The sequence below is a fragment of the Mustela putorius genome, unplaced genomic scaffold (genome assembly GCF_011764305.1).
Source record: "Mustela putorius furo isolate JIRA1106 unplaced genomic scaffold, ASM1176430v1.1 tig00000870_pilon_pilon_pilon, whole genome shotgun sequence".
Taxonomy (NCBI): domain Eukaryota; kingdom Metazoa; phylum Chordata; class Mammalia; order Carnivora; family Mustelidae; genus Mustela; species Mustela putorius.
The window spans coordinates 1,247,097-1,268,448 of NW_025421503.1; the positions used below are offsets into that span (position 1 = coordinate 1,247,097).

General features: G+C 33.5%; 1 protein-coding gene across 4 annotated transcripts in view; it reads right to left on the bottom strand.

The window, feature by feature from the left end:
• Window positions 1–21,352, bottom strand: part of RPS6KA6 (ribosomal protein S6 kinase A6) — a 190,157-nt gene that overhangs the window by 20,536 nt on the left and 148,269 nt on the right. For 3 of the 4 annotated variants that reach the window (XM_045085573.1, XM_004776042.3, XM_045085575.1), the window contains 11 exons: window positions 18,946–19,016; window positions 18,622–18,710; window positions 17,782–17,840; window positions 15,100–15,202; window positions 14,107–14,234; window positions 13,173–13,295; window positions 12,403–12,492; window positions 11,223–11,381; window positions 7,531–7,692; window positions 3,328–3,404; window positions 1,052–1,169 (listed from right to left, as the gene is read on the bottom strand). In XM_045085573.1, coding sequence (XP_044941508.1) covers window positions 1,052–1,169; window positions 3,328–3,404; window positions 7,531–7,692; window positions 11,223–11,381; window positions 12,403–12,492; window positions 13,173–13,295; window positions 14,107–14,234; window positions 15,100–15,202; window positions 17,782–17,840; window positions 18,622–18,710; window positions 18,946–19,016 — 1,179 coding nt within the window. The remainder of the gene's footprint in view (window positions 1–1,051; window positions 1,170–3,327; window positions 3,405–7,530; window positions 7,693–11,222; window positions 11,382–12,402; window positions 12,493–13,172; window positions 13,296–14,106; window positions 14,235–15,099; window positions 15,203–17,781; window positions 17,841–18,621; window positions 18,711–18,945; window positions 19,017–21,352) is intronic. The other variant, XM_045085574.1, reaches the window with a different exon arrangement.

Genomic DNA, 21,352 nt, shown 5'->3' on the forward strand with positions numbered 1-21,352 from the left:
GCTCTCTGCTCAGCAGGGAGCCTCCTTCCCCATCTCACTCTGCCTGCCTCTCTGCCTACTTGTGATCTCTCTCTCTCTGTCAAATAAATAAAATCTTCAAAAAAATTAATTTCAACTGTGGTTTTTTTAATCTTTTTATTGTGGCTACCAGAAATTAAAAAAAAATTTTTTTTAATTTATTTTCAGCGTAACAGTATTCATTGTTTTTGTACCACACCCAGTGCTCCATGCAATCCGTGACCTCTATAATACCCACCACCTGGTACCCTGACCTCCCAACCCCCACCCCTTCAAAACCCTCAGACTGTTTTTCAGAGTCCATAGTCTCTCATGGTCACCTCCCCTTCCAATTTCCCCCAACTCCCTTCTCCTCTCTATCTTCCCATGTCCTCCATGCTATTATGCCTCCATCAGAAAGGACGAATACCCAACTTTTGTAGCAACATGGACGGGACTGGAAGAGATTATGCTGAGTGAAATAAGTCAAGCAGAGAGCGTCAATTATCATATGGTTTCACTTATTTGTGGAGCTACCAGAAATTTTTAAAATACATATGTGGCTTACATTATATTTCCATTGGACAGGTCTAAGTTATCAATAATAAATATCTAGGCATTACTGATAAAAAGTTTATATATTCTCAAAGAATAAGTTAACATTAGAAACTGCCTGCATAATCACGAGTCAATGTCTGTGCTAAAGAAGAAATGAGGTGCAAAAATACACTAAATGCCGAAATCAGTTCTAGTTGGCTTTAAATATGTATTTTTCCCCAGTCGATTTATATTTTTAGCTTTGGTTAATACTGAAAATAGTTTATATTTCTTGAACACATATGAACTGATAAGAGAGAAATATCGCCCAGAAGCATGGCAGAAAAAAAAGTTAGCCTTCATCTTGTACAATACACATATAAATGTGAGCTGACTAAAAACAAATACTGACAAATAACACCATCAGATACTCTGCAAATACAGACTAGGCTATAACTTAAAGATTTCAGCAATTTAACAAGGATGCAACAAAACCAAAGATATTTATGATTTATACCTTTGCTCCATCTGAAATATTGTCCCAGTTTCCACCAGTCAATGAGAACTTGCCATTGCCTATACGTAGCAGTATCTCTTCAGGAGTATCATTGGGGCCATTAGCAAATGGAGTATAGCTATTAATAAAACAGTTTTCAATAGACATTAGGGTCTAACATACAAATTAAATCTAACTGAAAGTAAAGAGTATAAGACAACATGCAGATATTTACTATAGCAAATGAAGAGTATCATCTAATGTTTTCCTTTACTCTTCATATAAAATTTTATATTTCAATGAACTTAATCCTAATTATTTTTATTTTATTTTATTTATTTATTTGACAGAGAGAGAGAGATCACAAGTAGGCAGAGAGGCAGGCAGAGAGCGAGTGGGGAAGCAGGCCCTCCACTGAGCAGAGAGCCCGATGCGGGGCCTGATCCCAGGACCCTGAGATCATGACCCGAGCCGAAGGCAGAGGCTTAACCCACTGAGCCACCCAGGCGCCCCAATCCTAATTATATAACAGAGTCTTGCCAACATCATTTTTTCCCCTTTGATCAGTTAATCAATGTAAAATAAAATAAAGGCAGCATTTCATGTAAAGCTATAGGCTTAAAATTAGACCAGAATAAAAAATTTTGTATTTTCCCAGGCATAAGTTAGCAAACTAAATATACCTACTATGAAGAAATTATCAATGTTATATATTTAGAATGTATTTATTGATTAGTTCAAATTTTATCATTAGCATTTAATCAGTATTATCCATGGGAACAGGTTAACAATATTTTAATTAATGTCTATAAACAATTGGCAAAATATTTATATCAATATGACAAGAAACCTCTATAGTTGAAGACAAACAGAGTGTATAAAATTAAAGTAGTTTAAAAATTAATTATAGAATAACAAAAGTGATCAGCTTTGCATCATTCTAACAGGTGGAATTGAAAATGGTATTCAAATTTGGGACTAGAAAAACTTATGGTTAAGAAGTATGAGGAAGGGCACCTGGGTGTCTCAGTGGGTTAAAGCCTCTGCCTTCGACTCAGGTCATGATCCCAGGGTCCTGGGATTAGGCCTCACATCAGGCTCTCTGATAGGCAGGGAGGCTGTTTCCCCTTCTCTCCCTCTGCCTGCTTCTCTGCCTGCCTCTCTGCCTACTTGTGATCTGTCAAATAAATAAATAAAATCTTAAAAAAAGAAGTACAAGGAAGATATATTAATATGCTAATGCCTTAATTCTCTTATGCAACAAATAAGTAGAGATAACACTAAATACCTATACATACACCCACACACAAAATCCTTTTTTATCAGTCACAAAGTAAATATGCGAAGGCAGCAATCTAGAAATGGTAGCTCATGGTTTGGAAACAATAGGGTTAACCTAAATTCATATACAAATTTTAACTACTCTTAGTTTCAATATTTCCTATAGTCATAACTAAATATTTTGTATATGATATATCTGAAAGTATTTGGAATATACTGATATATGTTATTACCAAGTCAATAAATAATTCAGTCATAATATTTGTATTTATAATGTTCCTGTTATGTCAAGAGTATTTAAATTATACTAAATGGCTTCTTTAAAAAATTAACACCTAGGTATCATATATAATGCATTATAATGCTTCAAATTCTAATCTATGCAACAGACTGCTAAACCTAGTCTTTTTCTACAGCCATAAATATTTATTCCTAAATAAAAGTAAAAGAGTAAAGTTAAAAAACTAAAAAAAAGAGCAAAAGAGCTCTTATATGTAAATTACCAACATTAACATAATCCAATTATTATATATTTTTTTAGTATTTATCTTTTTAAGAGAAGGCTGCTCTATATGTTTCTGTAGTTTAGTATTATGTTGCTATTTATATTTTTTATAAAGCTCAGTCAGGAGAGCCAGAATTCAAATACGTCAAAAAATTTTAAATCAGTATCAACAAGCTCAGTGGGCAAGTACCCACTGAAGGAAGAAATTATTTTATGTTCAAGTAAACATTTTCAAACCTTAATGCATTGAAAGTAAAACATCAAAAAAGTATGTGCTTTTATTTTAAAAAGTTTTAGTGCTAGCTGAAAATTCTTTTAATTTATATGTCTGATTAGAGCCTCATTAAACACTTTGTTTTCACATTTTATAAATAAACAATAGATGATATTTTAAAATGTTGGTAGAATTTTATTAAGGCTATTTTCATCTGTCCATTTTTATTACAGATAAAGATATATAGATGAAATTCAAATTATGATGTGTATTATTTTGAATATATAAGTTTCTTACCCAGCCAGCATTGTGTAAAAAAGAACACCCAGGCTCCAAATATCACAAGCAGCATCATAGCCCTGTTGCATAAGAACCTGAGAAAGAAATACACATATATAAACTCAGTTTTATTATCCAAAAGACAGTTGTTGTATTTCCAATAATCTCAAAACTGCTCACAATGTAAAAGTTTAGATCATTTAAATCTTTTCAGTAATAGATTCATGTAATGCCAAAGGCAAAGTCATTTACAATTAGCAAGCATTGAGTAAATGGCCATTAATAAGGTGACTGAGTAATATGGGTCATTAAAAAAAAAAAAAAAAAACTCCCAAAACTTTGAAGATATGATCCCTGACCCCAATGAGTTTTCACTCCTCCTCTTAGAAAAACCAGACACAGACATCAGAATTTAAGATGAATATTGTACAGAAGGCCTAATGTGTACTATACAGAATGCTGTCTTTTCACCCTGACACTGACTCTTTGAAGTAGATATTACTATTTCTATTTTAAAGACATGGAAACTAAGGCAAATATACTACAATTTTCCCAACAAAACTAGTAAGTAGTACTCTAGAGATTGTGTTTTTAATATCTATGATAACTGCCTCCTTACTAAGCAAAAGATGGTAAGATAATAATATGCTCTCATTGAAGCAAGATGAATTTATATTTTACATTCAAGCCTAGTATGTTTTGGGAAGAACATTATACTTCTGGATCACAAAAACACATTTGATATATTCTTAATGGTTTCATTAATTTTTCATGCAATAGTTTAGGTAGCTATTCTGTGTCTTGGAGCCAGTGATAAATGATATCTAGTCATATATTTATTATATATTCATGTGAGTTTTCTCTATGAAGTTAATAGTTTGTTAAAAAAATAAAGAGGTGACATGGATTGCAAGAACAAATACTATAAAAATCTCTATACTATGCAAAGCAATCTACACACTTAATGCAATCACTTAATATAACTGAAACACCACCAGCACTTTTCACAGAGATAGAAAAAACTATCTTAAAATTTGTATGGAACCAGAAAAGACCCCGAATAGCTAAGGAAATGTTGAAAAAGAAAAACAAAGTTGGTGGCATCATGTTGCTTTATTTCAAGCTTTATTACAAAGCTGTGATTACCAAGACAGCATGGTACAGGCACAAAAACAGAAACATAGACCAATGGAACAGAATAGAGAGCCCAGATATGGACTCTCGACTCTGTGGTCAACTAGTCTTCAACAGAGTGGGAAAAAATATCCAGTGGAAGAGAGACAGTCTCTTCAATAAGTGGTGCTGGGAAAATTGGACAGCCATATACAGAAGAATGATACTCGACCATTCTCTTACACCATACACAAGGATAAACTCAAAATGGATCAAAGACCTCAATGTGAGACAGGAATCCATCAAAATCTTAGAGGAGAACATAGGCAGTAACCTCTTCCACATCGGCCACAGCAACTTCTTTGGAAGTTTGGACATGTCTCCAAAGGCATGGGAAACAAAAGCAAAAATGAACTTTTGGGACTTCATCAAGATAAAAAGCTTCTGCACAGCAAAGGAAATAGTCAACCAAACAAAGAGGCAACCCACAGAATGGGAGGAAATATTTGCAAATGACACTACAGACAAAGGGTTGATATCCAAGATCTATAAAGAACTCCTCAAACTCAACACCCAAAAACCAGATAATCAAGTCAAAAAATGGGCAGAAGACATGAGTAGACACTTCTTCAAAGAAGACATACAAATGGCTAACAGACACTTGAAAAAGTGTTCATCATCATTAGCCATCAGGGAAATTGAAATCAAAACTGCATTGAGGTTATCATCTTAACACCAGTTAGAACGGCAAAAATTGATACAGCAAGAAACAACAAATGTTGGAGAAGTTGTGGAGAAAGGGAAACCTTCTTACACTGTTGGTTGGAATGCAAGTTGATGAAGCCACTTTGGAAAACAATGTGGAGGTTCCTCAAAAAATTAAAAATAGAGCTACCCTATGACCCTGCAATTGCACTACTGGGTATTTACAGATGCAGTGATACAGATGCAGTGAAAAGAATGGCCATATGCACCCCAATGTTCATAGCAGCAATGGCCACAGTTGCCAAAATATGGAAAGAGCCAAGATACCCTTCAAAAGATGAATGGATAAAGAAGATATGGTCCATATACACAATGGAATATTACTCAGCCATCAGAAAGAATGAATACCCAGCTTTTGCATCAACATGGATGGAACCAGAGGGGATTATGCTGAGTGAAATAAATCTAACAGAGAAAGTCAATTATCATATGGTTTCACTTACTTGTGGAGCATAAGGAATAGCAAGGAGGACATTAGGAGAAGGGAAAAACGAAGGGGGAGAAATTGGAGTGGGAGACAAACCATGAGAGGCTATGGACTCTGGGAAACAAACTGAGGGTTTTAGAAGGGAGGGGGTTGTGGGGATGGGTGAGCCCAGTGATGCATATTAAGGAGGGCATGGATTGCATGGAGCACTGGGTGTTATACGCAAACAATGAATCATGGAACACTATATCGAAAATTAATGATGTACTGTATGGTGACTAATATAACACAATAAAATACAAAACAATATTTTTCTAATATATACTTATTAAAATACAGATTTGTTGATATTTAAATATGAATATATGAATATGCTATATCTGATGTGAATTATCCTGAAAGGGATAGTATTTGGCTAAAAAAAATCAGAAAACATGCATATGAGATAGGAATTTATCCTCAAATTATTTTACTGCTCTTCTCTGACTTGGAAAATTTAAGTTTTCAAACCTGAAGATTTTTGTGTATTTTGTTTTGTGCTGAACATATGGTAACTCATACAGGTTAGCATTATTCATAACATATAAGAACAGTTACTAATTTACAAACAAAGACATTATATGGCCAGTGCCATCCCTGATTCAGTTTTTAAAATTTATTTTAGAGAGAGAGGATGGGGAGAGGCAAAGGGAGAGGGAGTCTTAGGCAGATTCCCTACTGAGCTAGAGCCTGACTTGGGGCTCAATGCCACGACCCTGAGATTACGACCCCAGCTGAAACCAAGAGCTAGATGCCCAACCGACTACGCCACCCAGGCAGCCCCCAATTCATTTCTGATCAACCATACTTTCACTCCTATGGGAGTTGCTACTGTCAAAGCTCCCATCCCCAGTATCAGAACTGACAAATGTGAAATCTATACTCCTTAACTCCCCAGACTCACCTTTCCTAACTCTTCCCTGTAATATCTACATATAAATGTTATTTTCCAAGAAAAATCCCTCTGCTTATAAAAATCCCTATGAAGCTGTTTTCTCCAGGAATTAGATCTTTTTTTAAATTTCTTTTCAGCGTAACAGTATTCATTATTTTTGCACCACACCCAGTGCTCCATGCAATCTGTGCCCTCTCTAATACCCACCACCTGGTTCCCCCAACCTCCCCCCGCGCCCCTTCAAAACCCTCAGATTGTTTTTCAGAGTCCATAGTCTCTCATGGTTCACCTCCCCTTCCAATTTCCCCCAACTCCCTTCTCCTCTCCAACTCCCCTTGTCCTCCATGCTATTTGTTATGCTCCACAAATAAGTGAAACCATATGATAATCGACTCTCTCTGCTTGACTTATTTCACTCAGCATAATCTCTTCCAGTTCCGTCCATGTTGCTACAAAAGTTGGGTATTCATCCTTTCCAGGAATTAGATCTTGAAGACAATTGATGGCACTGCCTTTATAAGTCATGTATAATGTTAAACAATATAAATTACCTCTTGCTCAGTCCAAACGGAAATACCTGAAAATCTATCCTGGCTTTATTAAAAAGTGAATGCTAGGTCTTGAAAAACTTAAAGTATTTTGAGCTTCCATTTTTTCACTTAGAACATTTAATATGTTGAAGATAGGGTTATCTCCATTTGCCTTCCCAGCTCTAAAAGTGTATGATTCTGATGCTAGTACATAACCCAACAAAAAAGAGTAGTCTAATGATTATACATTCAGGCTGTTTTCAGATGCTAGTTACTAGTCTGAATATTTATGTTAGAGGTTATCAGAATTCACTGATTTAAAGAGCTTTAGAGTTGGGAAAGGATAAGACAACTCAGCTTTTACCTATCAATTATAACATATACATGAAATCATACATATTCAACTAAAGGAAAATAACAAAAGGCCAATACTTTTAAGTTTTAACAAATACCTCAGGTGCTACAAAGTTTGCAGTGTAGCATGGAGTTAAAAGAAGTCCATTTTCTCCTCGAAGTTGTTTTGCAAACCCAAAATCACAGATTCTAATGGAGTCTGCGTTGCCTGATTCATCCATATACAAAATATTACTAGGTTTAAGATCACGATGAACAACCTCGAACATAAAAGAAAAAAATTACATTTCTATAGTGAACTAAACATCTATGAAATGAAACACTTTAAGTTAAAGAATTTCCAGGAGAAGGAACTTTCTAAATCATAAAATTTTGAAAATGACAATTTCTCCAACCGCAAAAGCTTTGACAGCCTGAAGCATATAGAAGAAATTATCTCTGTCCAATAAATGTTCCAGTTTCTATTCAAACCATAAGTTTTGTTAATCATTTCCAACCTCAAAATGTCAAAACTCAATTCTCAATTCCACTTCTGGAAATAATGGACTAAGAGCCTATTTAACATGTTCTTCTCCACAGTAAATAGCTCCAAAACTTGAACATAATTAAAAAATCAACTACCTGAAGGTATAGCGGAATGAACAGAAGCAGACAGACTCTGATGCGATGTATACGCTTCGTTGAGGGAGGGAATACAGGGGAGCTCTAAGTAAGGTTCCCATATCTGTGGCTTTTAGCCTAGGATTAAGTGCAGTTCCTATGTCACACAGTGATGGTGGAAACACATGTGGAAAAGCCCACAGTCTTTCTGGCTGGGAGGAATGGAAAAGAGATGCTAAGAAACTATGAATGCTTCGGATGAATTCCATTAGGAAAAGAGCCAGAACTGACCCCTGGATCAAAAATACACAGAAGCGCAATGTAATTCAAACAAAGATAAAAGATACAGAGACCAGAGCTGCTGCCCCAAAAGCAGAGTTTTCAGTGCAAACCTGCCAAGAAAATTATCCACCAAAACAAAATGATAATCACTGAAGAAAAAATAACAATATGAAAACCTTTATAACTTAACAATCAAATGTCTGATATACAAGGAACTAAGAAAATGGAACACAGTTCCATGAAAAGAGAAAATCAATTCCAACTCCAAGATGAACCACATTGGACCTGACAAGGATTTTAAAGGGGACATTATTGGGGCTCCTGGGTGGCTCAGTGGGTTAAAGCCTCTGCCCCTGCCTCAGGTCATGATCCCAGGGTCCTGGGATTGAGCCCCGCATCGGGCTCTCTGCTCAGTGGGAAGCCTGCCTCCTCCTCTCTCTCTGCCTACTTGTGATCTCTGTCTGTCAAATAAATAAATAAAATCTTAAAAAAAATTAAAAAAAAATAAAGGGGCCATTATTACATGTGAGGTGATGAAACTGATAACTAATGCTATACATTTTGCAATACATAAGTCATTTTGCATTACATAAATGTATCAAAGCAACATGCTGTACACCTTAAACTTACCTAATGTTACATGTCAAATATATCTCAATAAAAAGTACTGTTCAAAATTCATAAAATACATATTTATAAAAGAAATATTAAAAATTAAGAGACTATAATAACTATATCAATGAAGTAAAACAAAAACATGTTCGCAATGCATGAAACTCAGAAGAAAGGCAGTGAGAACCAAATGAAATGCTAGAAATGGAAAACATTCTGAAATTCTCTATGTGATGATTTTTCTACTAATATTATCAACTTTGTTTATTCTAGTCCTACCTTTAATCAGCATTTTACTGCACTAAAAGTTTTTTAAAGATGAGGACCAAGTCTTACTCATGCTTGAATCTGAAATACCTTTTACAATGCCTGGCATGTAGAAATACTCAATATATGTCTGTGATTGACTTAATTGCTATAAGAATCTGAAGGTTTCTAAAATAATAAAGAAAAAAATAGTTATTTTACTTTTCTCAGAAACTCTGGTCACCCTTTATTTTAGAGAGTGTTGATGAAGACAGTCAAGGAATCAAATTTAGCACTATACAGTTTATATTTCAAAATATTTAAAATATACTCTCTTAAAACACACACTATGTACTGGCTTATTTATATTAATTAAAAGAAGGGTCCCTATAGAATTTTCACTATGCCAATTCTGAATTGTTCATTTTTAAATTTTTTATACTTAAGTGAGTACGTATGTACTATTACAACTGATTCAAACTTAAAATTTTAAATTATTTGTGACTTTGTTTCCTTGTATAAATGTATATAATAAAAATTGACTTTTTCATAACTCAATTCACTTGCTTTCTTTATGAAGACATGGGAAGAAAAATAATAGGCCTGCTCCTCCACCAAAGATTTTAATATATTAATATTTCAAATGCTTAGAATCCAAATTTATTACTGTATTTGGAGGAGAGGCTGTCAAGGGTCATGATATAAGTACTCTGGACATCTTTACAAAGAAGACATAGAGATGGGTGATAGACACATGTAAAGGTGGTCAGTATCACTCATCATCAGGAAAATGCAAATCAGCAAAATGAGGTATCACCTTACCACTATAAGAATGGCTAGAATCAAAAAGACAAGAAATAACAAGTGCTAGCAAGGATGTGGAAAAAGGGAACCATAGAGCACTGCTGATGGGAATGTAAACTGGTACAGCCACTGTGGAAAACAGTATGGAGGTTCCTCAAAAAGTTAAAAATAGAACTACCATATCATCTAATAATTTCACTACTGAGAATTTGCCCAAGGAAAACAAAAACACTAACTGAAAAAGACATAGGCACTCCTATGTCTACTGCAACATTATTTCCAATAGCCAACATATGGAGGCAACCTAAGTGTCCATCCACAGATGAATGGATAAGGAAGATAGGATGTATATGTGTGTGTGTGTGTGTGTGTGTGTGTGTGTGTATAATGGGGTATTAGTGCATAGCTATAAAAAAGTGAGTTCTTGCCATTTTCAACAACATGGATGGACCTAGAGGGTATTGTGCTAAGTGAAATAAGTCAGACTGAGAAAGACAAATACCATAAAATTTCACTTTCAAGTGAATCTAAAAAACAAATGAAAAATAAACAAAAAACAGAATTAGACCTATAAACACAGAGACAAAATGATGGCTTCCAGAGGAGAGCAGGTAGAAGTATCAGCAAAATGGGTGAAGGGATAATAGAGTTCTAGGTTTGGAATGAGTAAGTCACAGGAATAAGAAGTATGGCATAGGGAATACAGTCCCTGGTAATGTAATAGCACTGTATGGTGACAGATGGTAGCTACATCTGTTGTGGTGAGTACAGCATAATGTATAGAGTTGTTGAATCACTATGTGGTACACTTGGAGCTAATGTAACATTGTATGTCAACTATACCCCTCAAAAAAGATATACAGTCCTTTTACTGCCAGAACTTTATATGTCAGATACAGCATAATTTCAATAATATTCACAACATGTCCTTGGATAATTATTTGGACTGTTAAGTTTGATTAGGTTTAATAATTTCAAAATCAAAGTTAGATATATTTATATAATTCAAACCATCTTAAAACTAATATGCTTTTAAATCAGGGCAACAGGCAGAGTGAAGAGAATTAATAAAGTATTACCCAATTTCCTAAATCTGTAACTTTCACTACATTATGAATTTTATTAGGATATTCTTTATAGAAATATATGTTACAGGAAAATTCATTTTGGGTTGCGTCTCCTAAATATAATTTTATGAAGATACAGAAGTCTCAAAATTGAAGGGGAGAATATAACTACAACTTACTCCTTGACAATGAAGATAGTCAACTGTCTTAGTTATTACAATCAGTACATCACTAGCTTCCCGTTCTGAGAAACATTTTTTTTTGAGAATACGGTCAAGTAGTTCTCCTCCTTTCATCAAATCCGTAACAAGGTAAACATATCTACCATCATCATAAACCTAAAAAAAAAATTTTTTAAATATTATTATTTATAATTATAATTCTGAAATTTTGAAATTATATTTACTTTCCTTTTCTAGTGAACCTCTATTATTTAAAAAGGACATTAACCCCTTACTGTTAATATAGTACAGGCTACACTGAAGATTAAAATGGCTAAACAACCTCCTACACAGTTTCGAGACCATGTTAAACATATGATTGTATTAACTTTTGAAGTTGTACATTATACTTCACAAATGGTATAAGTTGGAACGACAGAACTCTGTGTCTCTCAAATAGCACCTATCTCATTTTTTATTATATTATAGCCACTTCTTTTTCCTATTAATAATAAGCTTCCTTCTGGCAGTAAATATATTGTTTTTAAATATTGCCCTCACAGTCCATTATCTGATATGGTATCTTAAATATTTGTTGATTTCAAAAATACTATATTAAGGAGAATAAATTAAGAAAAATATGTGTACCCTTCAATTCAGGGCATGTGAGGTGTTAGTGTACACAGATGTGTGTGTATGTATGTGTGTCTGTGTGTGTGTAAATGTGTGCATATATATATAAAACAAAATACTGCTTAAAGATTACAAATCAAAATGCATAATACTATCTCACTCAATGAACAATCCATAATGTTATAGCCATTTTCTATATAATCAAGAAAGTAAACTATTTGAGAATTCGGCAGATTACAAATTTCCTATATCTTCTACACTTATAGTACTACAGAATAATAAATGGTGCTGGTTATGATGTTGATTAGTTGACCAGTCAGAATAGATTCAAACCATCAGGACACTGTCATTTACCAATCATCGTGGTTCCTTTTTGATGTGGTATAGGAGTACAGAATCACAAGGAAAAAAAAGAAAAAGAACTAAAGCGGCTAATTTAAGATTTTTGAGATTTCTGTGGCCTAAAATTAGAATATACCATAAACATGAAAAGTTTCAAAAAGGAAATAAAGTGTCAAGTCAGAACTTCATTAGCTTAGCTGATACATAGATTTTGAATACCTACATCCTTTAAAGTAATGACGTTGGGGTGTTGTCCATAGCGCATCAAAATTTCAATTTCTTCTGAGGGATCTCTCTTACTTTTGTCAATGATCTAAGAAATAAATCAAGAAAAATCTCAGAGAAAACCATATTATTTGCTTTGTCTAAAAATGAATGAAATATTTTCAATTTGGTTATATTTTAAGTAAACACTGAAAACTCGAGAGTGATGCTAGTTTTACATTATTTTAACATTTATAATTTTCCTATAACTGAAACTTAACAATAAAAACCCAGAACATTTCCTTAACATTATATCCCACTTAACTGAAACTATACCAACAGATAATGCGATCAAAATGTAACAGTAATTGTCACAATTGCACAATCTTAACATATAACAATAAAACTATTTAAAACAAGACATTCATGAAATATACCATTCCTCCAAAATAGTCTTATAAAGAAATTCAAATGAAAATATTAAGTGTTAAGACTCTTCCCCCATCTATGATGCGTATTGGGTATTATATGTAAGTGATGAATCTCTAAATTCTACACCTGAAACTAATTTTACCATATATGTTAACTAACTTGAATTTAAAAGCTGGAAAAAAAAAATCCCCTATAATCTTATCTTTGCTATCTCTACTTGCTCCACTAAAAAATGTGTCAGTTACCCTGTAATTTTATATATATGACATATATAGTAACTTATAAATTATATATATTTATAAACTTATAAAATTTATATATATTTTTAAACAAACAGGATAGGCTCAGAGATAATACCTTCACTGCAAATTCCATGTTGGTAGCTGTATGAATGCATCGCTTGCAAACAGAATAGGAGCCAACACCTATATCTTCTTTTAATTCATATACTTCACCAAATTGTGCAGCATTTCCATTTATCTGTTTTTTTTAAAGTAAAATATTAAAGTGAATGAAATATTTTCAGGTTTTTATCTTCTCTCCTAAATATTCAATAATTTGAAATTTTAAAAAAAATCACTATAGAGAAGTTTTATCAGTATTTATAAATGGGTTAAGAAGGTTCATTGCTGATCTTAAATTTTAGGTTTTTGAGATTCCCCAAAGCCAAAACAATAAAACAACTAGTTTAGACACTGCCATTATTTTTTTCTTGCCAGAAGAGATATATAAATACAATTTTAAAAATACAATAAAAAATACAATTTAAAAAATTAATAATATCTGCTTTTTCCCAAAACATACGGAGGAGACATCTTTAAATCATATTATACACAGAGATAAATTAAGAAGTTAAAAATCACCTAAAAGTTTTAACGTCTTGAGGAACCTCATTACTGTTTTCCAGAGTGTCTGTACCAGCTTGTATTCCCACCAACAGTGTAAAAGGGTTCCCCTTTCTCCACAACCTTGTCAATACTTGTTGCCTCCTATCTTCTTAATTTTGGCCGTTCTAACTGCTGTAAGGTGGTATCATTGTGGTTTTGATTTGTATTTCCTTGATGGCTAGTGATGTTGAACACTTTTGGGGGATGAGCACTGGGTATTATATGCAACTAATGAATCGTTGAACACTACAACAAAAACTTAATGATGTTCTATATGCTGGCTAACTAAACATAATAAAAATAAATAAATTTTTAAAATCACTTAAAATTATTGTAAATCCATTAGCAATAACTGAAAGAAATAGTTATCCCTACACCAAATAATCTGATTAAGTGGAATTTACCTGAACTGGTAACACGTTTGCACTTGTGACAGGAGTGACTTTATATTCTTCCGCAATAGAAGTTGCAACAAAGCTGAATCCTTTGAAGAGTTGATGAGCATTAGCACTAGCTGGCAAACCAGGAGAATCTAATGTCCAAATAATTAAATTTAATTAGAACTACATAGAATTCTTTGATATGAACTATTAGCATTTCTTTATTTATATTTATAAAAGAAACCATTAAATGTTTCCAACAGACATAGTATATCATGTGTTTGATTTACTGAAGACGATCTATCTCCCCATGCTAGCTAGTATACAAGCTAGATAGCATACAAGATTGTAATTTTTGCTTGTTCTGTTCACTGCTGCATCTTCACTGCTTAGTACCTTCAATATTTGTTGATATTCAATATTTGTTGAATTAATATATGAAATAGATGCTATTATAAGTAGACCTCATTAAATTATAAATTGTAAGAGTCAGTGATATATCTCATTTTACTTCCTTATAAATCATTAGCCTGTAAATCATTAGCATGTCAAAGGACTTTAAAAACAAGAATGAAAAAACTTGGAGCACCTGAGTGGCTCAGTTGGTTAAGCATCTGCCTTCAGCTCGGGTCATGTTCCCAGGGTCCTAGGATGGAGCCCTGTGTCTGACTGCCCGCTCAGCAGGGAGTCTGCTTTTCCCTCTCCCTCTGTTCTTCTACCTGCTTGTGCTCGCTCTCATTCTCTCTCTCTCTCAAATAAATAAATAAATATTTTTTTAAAAAAAAGAATGAAAAAATTTTTCCCTTTCCTCTAGCCCTTGCTTCCCTGATAAATACTTCCTATTTAAATTCTCTGAAAGATGTCAAAGCAATGCTGTAGATAAGATCCACACTTTCATACAGGACAAACCAACCCTCTGCAAACTTAAAATTCATTTAGTTTTCACCTAAGAAGCTAGTTTATTTTTAACAATCTAATTGAATGACAGCTTTAATGTTACATATAAACATACATTACCTTTAGGTGTTTTTGCAGTAAATTCAGGATCAAAACAAAAGGTATCATCTGGTTTTCCAGAAGCAGGTTTGAAAGGAGGTTGAACTTCTCTTCTATATAATTTCTAGACAAAAAGCAGGATTACACAAAATCATATTAACATTTTAAAATTATTGTATTTTCTAAGGGAAAGAACATAAGTTTCACAGTCCTTAACATAAGACTCACAATTTAATAAATAAAATTTTGACAGGCTTCAGATACCTGTTAACCAAATTCCAAAAATTTGAGAGAGAATGTACATAGTCAAATGAGACCAGGAAACACAACAATGATGCCAAAAGTTGCAGTCACAAGGAATGATGCTCAATTTTGGATATCAAAAACTAACTTGAATTCTCACTGGTAAAATAACCATGTACAATGTATCACAATGTGACCATACAGAAATAACAATAACATTCAAGAATTTAAAACTAATAGATTATCTATTTTTTAAGATTTTATTTATCCATTTGACAGACAGAGAGGGATCACAAGTAGGCAGAGAGGCAGGCAGAGAAAGAGAGGGGGAAGCAGGCTCCCTGCTGAGCAGAGACCCTGATGCGTGGCTCGATTCCAGGACCTTGAGATCATGACCTGAGCAGAAGGCAGAGGCTTAACCCACTGAGCCACCCAGGTGCCCCTAGATTATCTTTAAGAAGTATATATTTCACCTAAAATATTTTGTTGTTACATAAAAATATGTCTTAAATATACTGTTTAGGGCTCTTATTATATAATCTAAAAATATAATCTTGTCTAACAATTTAACTTTCTAAAACAAGTTTTTGAAAGACTTTTAAAACATATTAAAATATATGAAAATATATTACCCTCTTTCGAAAATCTGCTTTCTTAAAAGGTTACAGTCCCAAAGTGGGGGGAAATTAATAATTACTCTGATTTTCATTTATTGAAATATATAAACAATCAATTCTTTTGTTATTTAAATTAAGAACAATGAACATAAACTGACTGGTGGAAAAAAGGAATTTGCAGTTGTCTAGTTGAGGAGAAAGGAAGAGTAGACAAGATTAGGAAAAAAATGACAAGGGGATACAAGGACACCAGGAAAGGGAGGCACACACATATGACACAGGGCAGACTCCCACGTAGCATGTCTACTGAGTGGCCTTTCAAGGTATTAATACTAATGGGTTATGTTATGCAGTTGTACAATTATAAAAATCATTTTTCCAACGTTTAGTTTAAATTACAGCTAGTTAACATACAGTGCAATACTAGTTTTAGGTATAGAATTTGGTGAGGCATCACTTACATGACACCTGATGCTCATTATAACAAGTGCCCTCCTTAATTCCCATCAGCTGTTTAACCCATTTCCCACCCAACCCCTCCCCTCCAGCAACTCTCAATTTGTTTTCTATATTTAAGAGTCTGTCTCTTAGTTTGCCTCTCTTTCTTTTCCCCTATGTTTATTTGTGTTGTCTCTTAAATTCCACATATAAGTGATACCATATAATTGTCTTTCTCTGACTGGCTTTTTTCACTTAGCATAATACACTGTAGTTCCGTTTTTGTAATTGCAAATGGCAAGATTTCATTCTTTTTGATGGCTGAGTAATATTCTAATATATATAGATAGATAGATAGATAGATAGATGTGCATATATATATATATAGATACCTATCTATCTATATATCACTTCTTCTCAGTTGATGGACATTTGGGCTGTTTCTGTAATTTGGCTATCCTTGATAATGTTGTTATAGAGATCAGGGTGCATGTATCCCGTTGAATCAATATTTTTGGGTAAACACCTAATACTGCAACTGCTGGGTCATATGATAGTTTTATTTTTAACTTTTTGATGAACCTCCATACTGTTTTCAGAGTGGCTACAACAGTTTGCATTCCCACTAGCAGTATAAGAGGGTTCCCCTTTGTCTGCATCCTTGCCAACACCTGTTGTTTCCTGTGTTGTTAATTTTAGCTAGTCTGACTGATAAAAAGTGATATCTCATTGTAGTTCTGTATTTCCCTGATGACAAGTGACAGTGAACATCTTTTCATTATCTGCTGGTCATCTGTATGTCTTTGGAAGAATGTCTATTCATGTCTTCTGCCCAGTTTTTAATTGGATTATTCAATTTTGGGTGTTGAATTTTATAAGTTCTTTATATATTTTGGATACTAACCCTTTATCAGATATGTCATCTGTAAATATCTTCCCCCATTCCCGTAGGTTGCCTTTTAGTTTTGTTGATTGTTTCCTTTGCTGTACAGAAGCTTTTTACCAATTAAGTGTGGTTATTCTTCCCTATTCTCAGTTGGGGAATGTGAAGGAAGAAGAGAAATAAATTAGAATTCATTTTCTTCAAGAATTTGCCTTATCATTTACCCCCTTACCCCTTTCTCTCCCTCCTTCACATTCCCCAACTGAGAATAGGGGAGAATAGTAATCATACTCAGTAGGTAAAACATATGAGTAACAAAAATTTACTAAATATCATACACACATTTACTGGTTCAAAGTAATTGCCATGACATCTACATAAAATGACATCTAAGTAAAAATCTCATACCCCCCCCCCAAAAACTACATTAAGTTTATCAACAAAGTCCAAATATAACCATTTTATTCTTCAGTGTTAGTTTATATTAAAGTCACTCAGTAACAAAGTTTCTACTGAACTTACATTCCAGTCAACATTTGCAAAAAAAAGATGTCTTTTAATTTCCTCAACTCCTTCTGAACCTATAAAAGAAGAAATAATTTTTTACTGATATAATTTTTTAAGCCTTCTACCTGGCTTCTCTGCTATTATCTGTTTAAGACTATGTACATTTCATAGATTCCTTGCAGTGAACATTTTATGATTTATCTGATATTTTATTGTGTTTTTTATTTAATGATAAAATACAGCTGATGTTCACACTGAAGCACATAAAGTATCATGAAATACTGAAATGCCTTGCAAGTTAAATCAAAGTAACATTTAACATATAACTAAAATTGAGGTTTATTTTTTCCTTTACAATTCAAGTTACAATCTTGTATCTCAAGGCCAAATTAAAAAGTGCAACAGAATAAAGTCACATTGAAATTTTAACACAAGTACATAAATAAAACAATACGATCATATCCAGATCCAGGGAAAGGTTACCAGTAAGTAGCCAAATAATGAGAGACTAGGGACATATTTACCTTGAAGAGTACTGGAAGGGACAAAATAATTACATTCAAATATGTAACAGGATTACTTATATAAGGGATAATTCTGTGAATTATTTTACAAGAGGTAATCCACATGATATATATAATGATAGATATTAAACAAAAGTTCTGAATAACTAGACCACTCCATTTTTAAATTATAGACACAATAGAGTTTACTGGATCCATGTACATATGAAATGCAAACTTCTAGGTATAAATATATAGCAATAGTAAATAAACTTAGCCAGAAAACAAAGTTACAATTATCCTCCCAAAGCATGCAATGTATTGTTATAAAAGCTAAGGCAATGAAGAATACCCAATCTATTTGCTGGATTCCTTTTGAATAACATCCTTAGAAGACTTTGTGCCTCAGCACTAAGAAATTGAGGCATCCCAAGTTTTGCTCTGAAAAAGAAGATTTTAGAAAATTTCACTTATATCTAGCCATATTTTAAATTGACAGATCTTAAAAAGAATTTAAAAGAATTCTTTAACAATGACAGACAGTATCCCTTTTATGGTAGGAGAACAAAACAAGAGAGTGTGAAAAAATGTTCTTTTGTGTCAACTGAAAACAAGTATCTCAAAACTGAAAGCAAGGAATTTTTCCCAAAAGAAAACAAATAATGTTCACACTTACTTTAATATCATGTTCATGGTCTCATTTCTGTCTTTACCTTGAAATGGCAGAGTACCAGTAAGCATTTCAAACTAAAACAAATAGAAAGTAACACATAATTTAGCAGAACTTAGAATATATAATAAAATTATTTAGGAAAAAAATGAGACAGATAATACATAATTATCAAATCATGTAGGAGCTACATGATAGGTCAATAAAGGACCAGAAAACTAAGTCCATTAAGGGCCTACACTTCTGGTACCCCACTACACATAGCCCAACTGACAGGTGACCTGTAGTAAATGAAACCAACCAATTTTTTCCAGTCTTATCTAATCTGGCTAAGGTCCCAAAACCAATGCAATCTGAAAATAGATACATAGCATCTTCTTTTAAAATATATTTAGAGCAAACATTTAACAATGAATGGGAAAAAATTATCATTGAGCCATTTCAAATTGATACATGCTTTGTACAACAGAAACTAATATTACAATGTATATTATCTAACGAATTTAAATAAAAACTCAAAGAATTTCTACAAAAGGCCAATAATCTCATGAAAAAGATGTTCAACATCACTAGTCATTAGTGAAATAAAAAGAAAAAAAGATTTAGTCATTCTTATTCTCCTCTCTGCTCCCCAACCCCCAAAAAGAAATTAAAAAAAGAACAAGAAGCTACACACACCAGTATCTTAAAAAGGAATTTTTGAGATCATTGTACATGGCATAAAAACAATTTCTCTAAGAGATTTAATTGCGATGTAAATAATTAGAACATTTAATAATGGCATAAAAAAGACTAGATCTAAAAATTAAGATTACAGTTCACTAAAGAGAAAACTTTTTATATCTCTAATATTTAAATCTTTTGTTTCATTCATTTTTAATTATTATGTTCAGTAAGCCAACATATATCTCTAACATTTAAGTCTTGAACTTGGATTCAGCAATGGCTTTTGCTTCAGTCCTCTGCTCATTTATCTGAATTCTTAACCTTAGTTAGCTTACCCATTCCACTCTTTCCTATACACTGATGACTTTCAAATCTGTTCTAGCCTCAATCTCTCTCAAGCCCCAGTCATCCCTCCCAAATCTGTAGTAATGTTTCTCAACTGGAAACAGAAGAAATAGAGGTAGGAGCCACAGAAAGGGAAAAAAGAAAAAAGAGATGATAGTATATAGGGATCACAGTTCTCAAGTTCCAGTCCCTTGTGTCCAAACCTAAAGGTATGGTTCTCTACTGGGGACTGGAGGAGTAGAGGTGGTAATGGCAAGGACAAAAGGAAGAAGGACATTATACTGGAATCACACTTCCCCCCCTAAATTAAACTGTATGTTGGCTGACTGAGTAGTGTGCCTTTTTTTTTTTAAAGTCTCCAGATGATTTTGATCCTCTCTTCACTTCCCTCTCCTAATTTATTATCACCAAGGGGTTAGCCACAAACCTACAGTAACCTATGTAATATTTTATAAATAAATCATTTCTCCACTTCCAAAACCAGCTCTCCTTCCCAACTATCTCTCTCTTTTTTTTAAAAGATTTTATTTATTTATTTGACAGAGAGAGATCACAAGTAGGCAGAGAGGCAGGCAGAGAGTGAGAGAGAGGGATGCAGGCTCCCCGCTGAGCAGAGAGCCCGATGCGGGACTCGATCCCAGGACCCTGAGATCATGACCTGAGCCGAAGGCAGCGGCTTAACCCAATGAGCCACCCAGGCGCCCCCCAACTATCTCTTTTCTACTGAACTTCCATTCTTTCAATTCCCTAAAGTTCATAAATTTTAAAAATATCTTTATCTTTGACCCTTTCCTTCTGCTTTCATCTGTGACATCAAATCAGGTATTAAGATCAGGCACTTCCTTCTTCCTTCCTGAAATAAATTTTTGCTCTAATTACCATCTTTTTAAAGAATCTACAAAACTTTCCTACTACTCCAGAGAATCACATGTATATATGTTTACAGGCTTATTGTCTCATTTCCTGCACCTTCACCCTCACTCTCCACTACTATTCTAATATTCTAATTGGTTCTCCAGTTCTTTGCTAATATGATCACAACACTATACTTCCTGACTTGGAGCTATTTAAATTTTATACATGCTTCAGGATTTAAGTTTCACCTCCTCCACGTCTCCTAAATGAATGTATGTGATTTCTTTCCTGAATTCCTAAGGTATACTATCAGTTGACTGAGCTGATCCAGTTTCCCCAACCAGACCGTATGCCTTCTTAGGTCATGAAAAATGTCAAATATTGCACTTCCAGCTTATCCCTACCCCACTACCCTCTCCAAATGCCGGGTTTGTAATAGTTACTAATACATTAATGTGTCATATAGTATGTTATTCAGTAGTAAATAGGCAAAATGGATTATCAGAAAGATGACTTACACAAGCAAATTGATTCAATAGCCATTCAT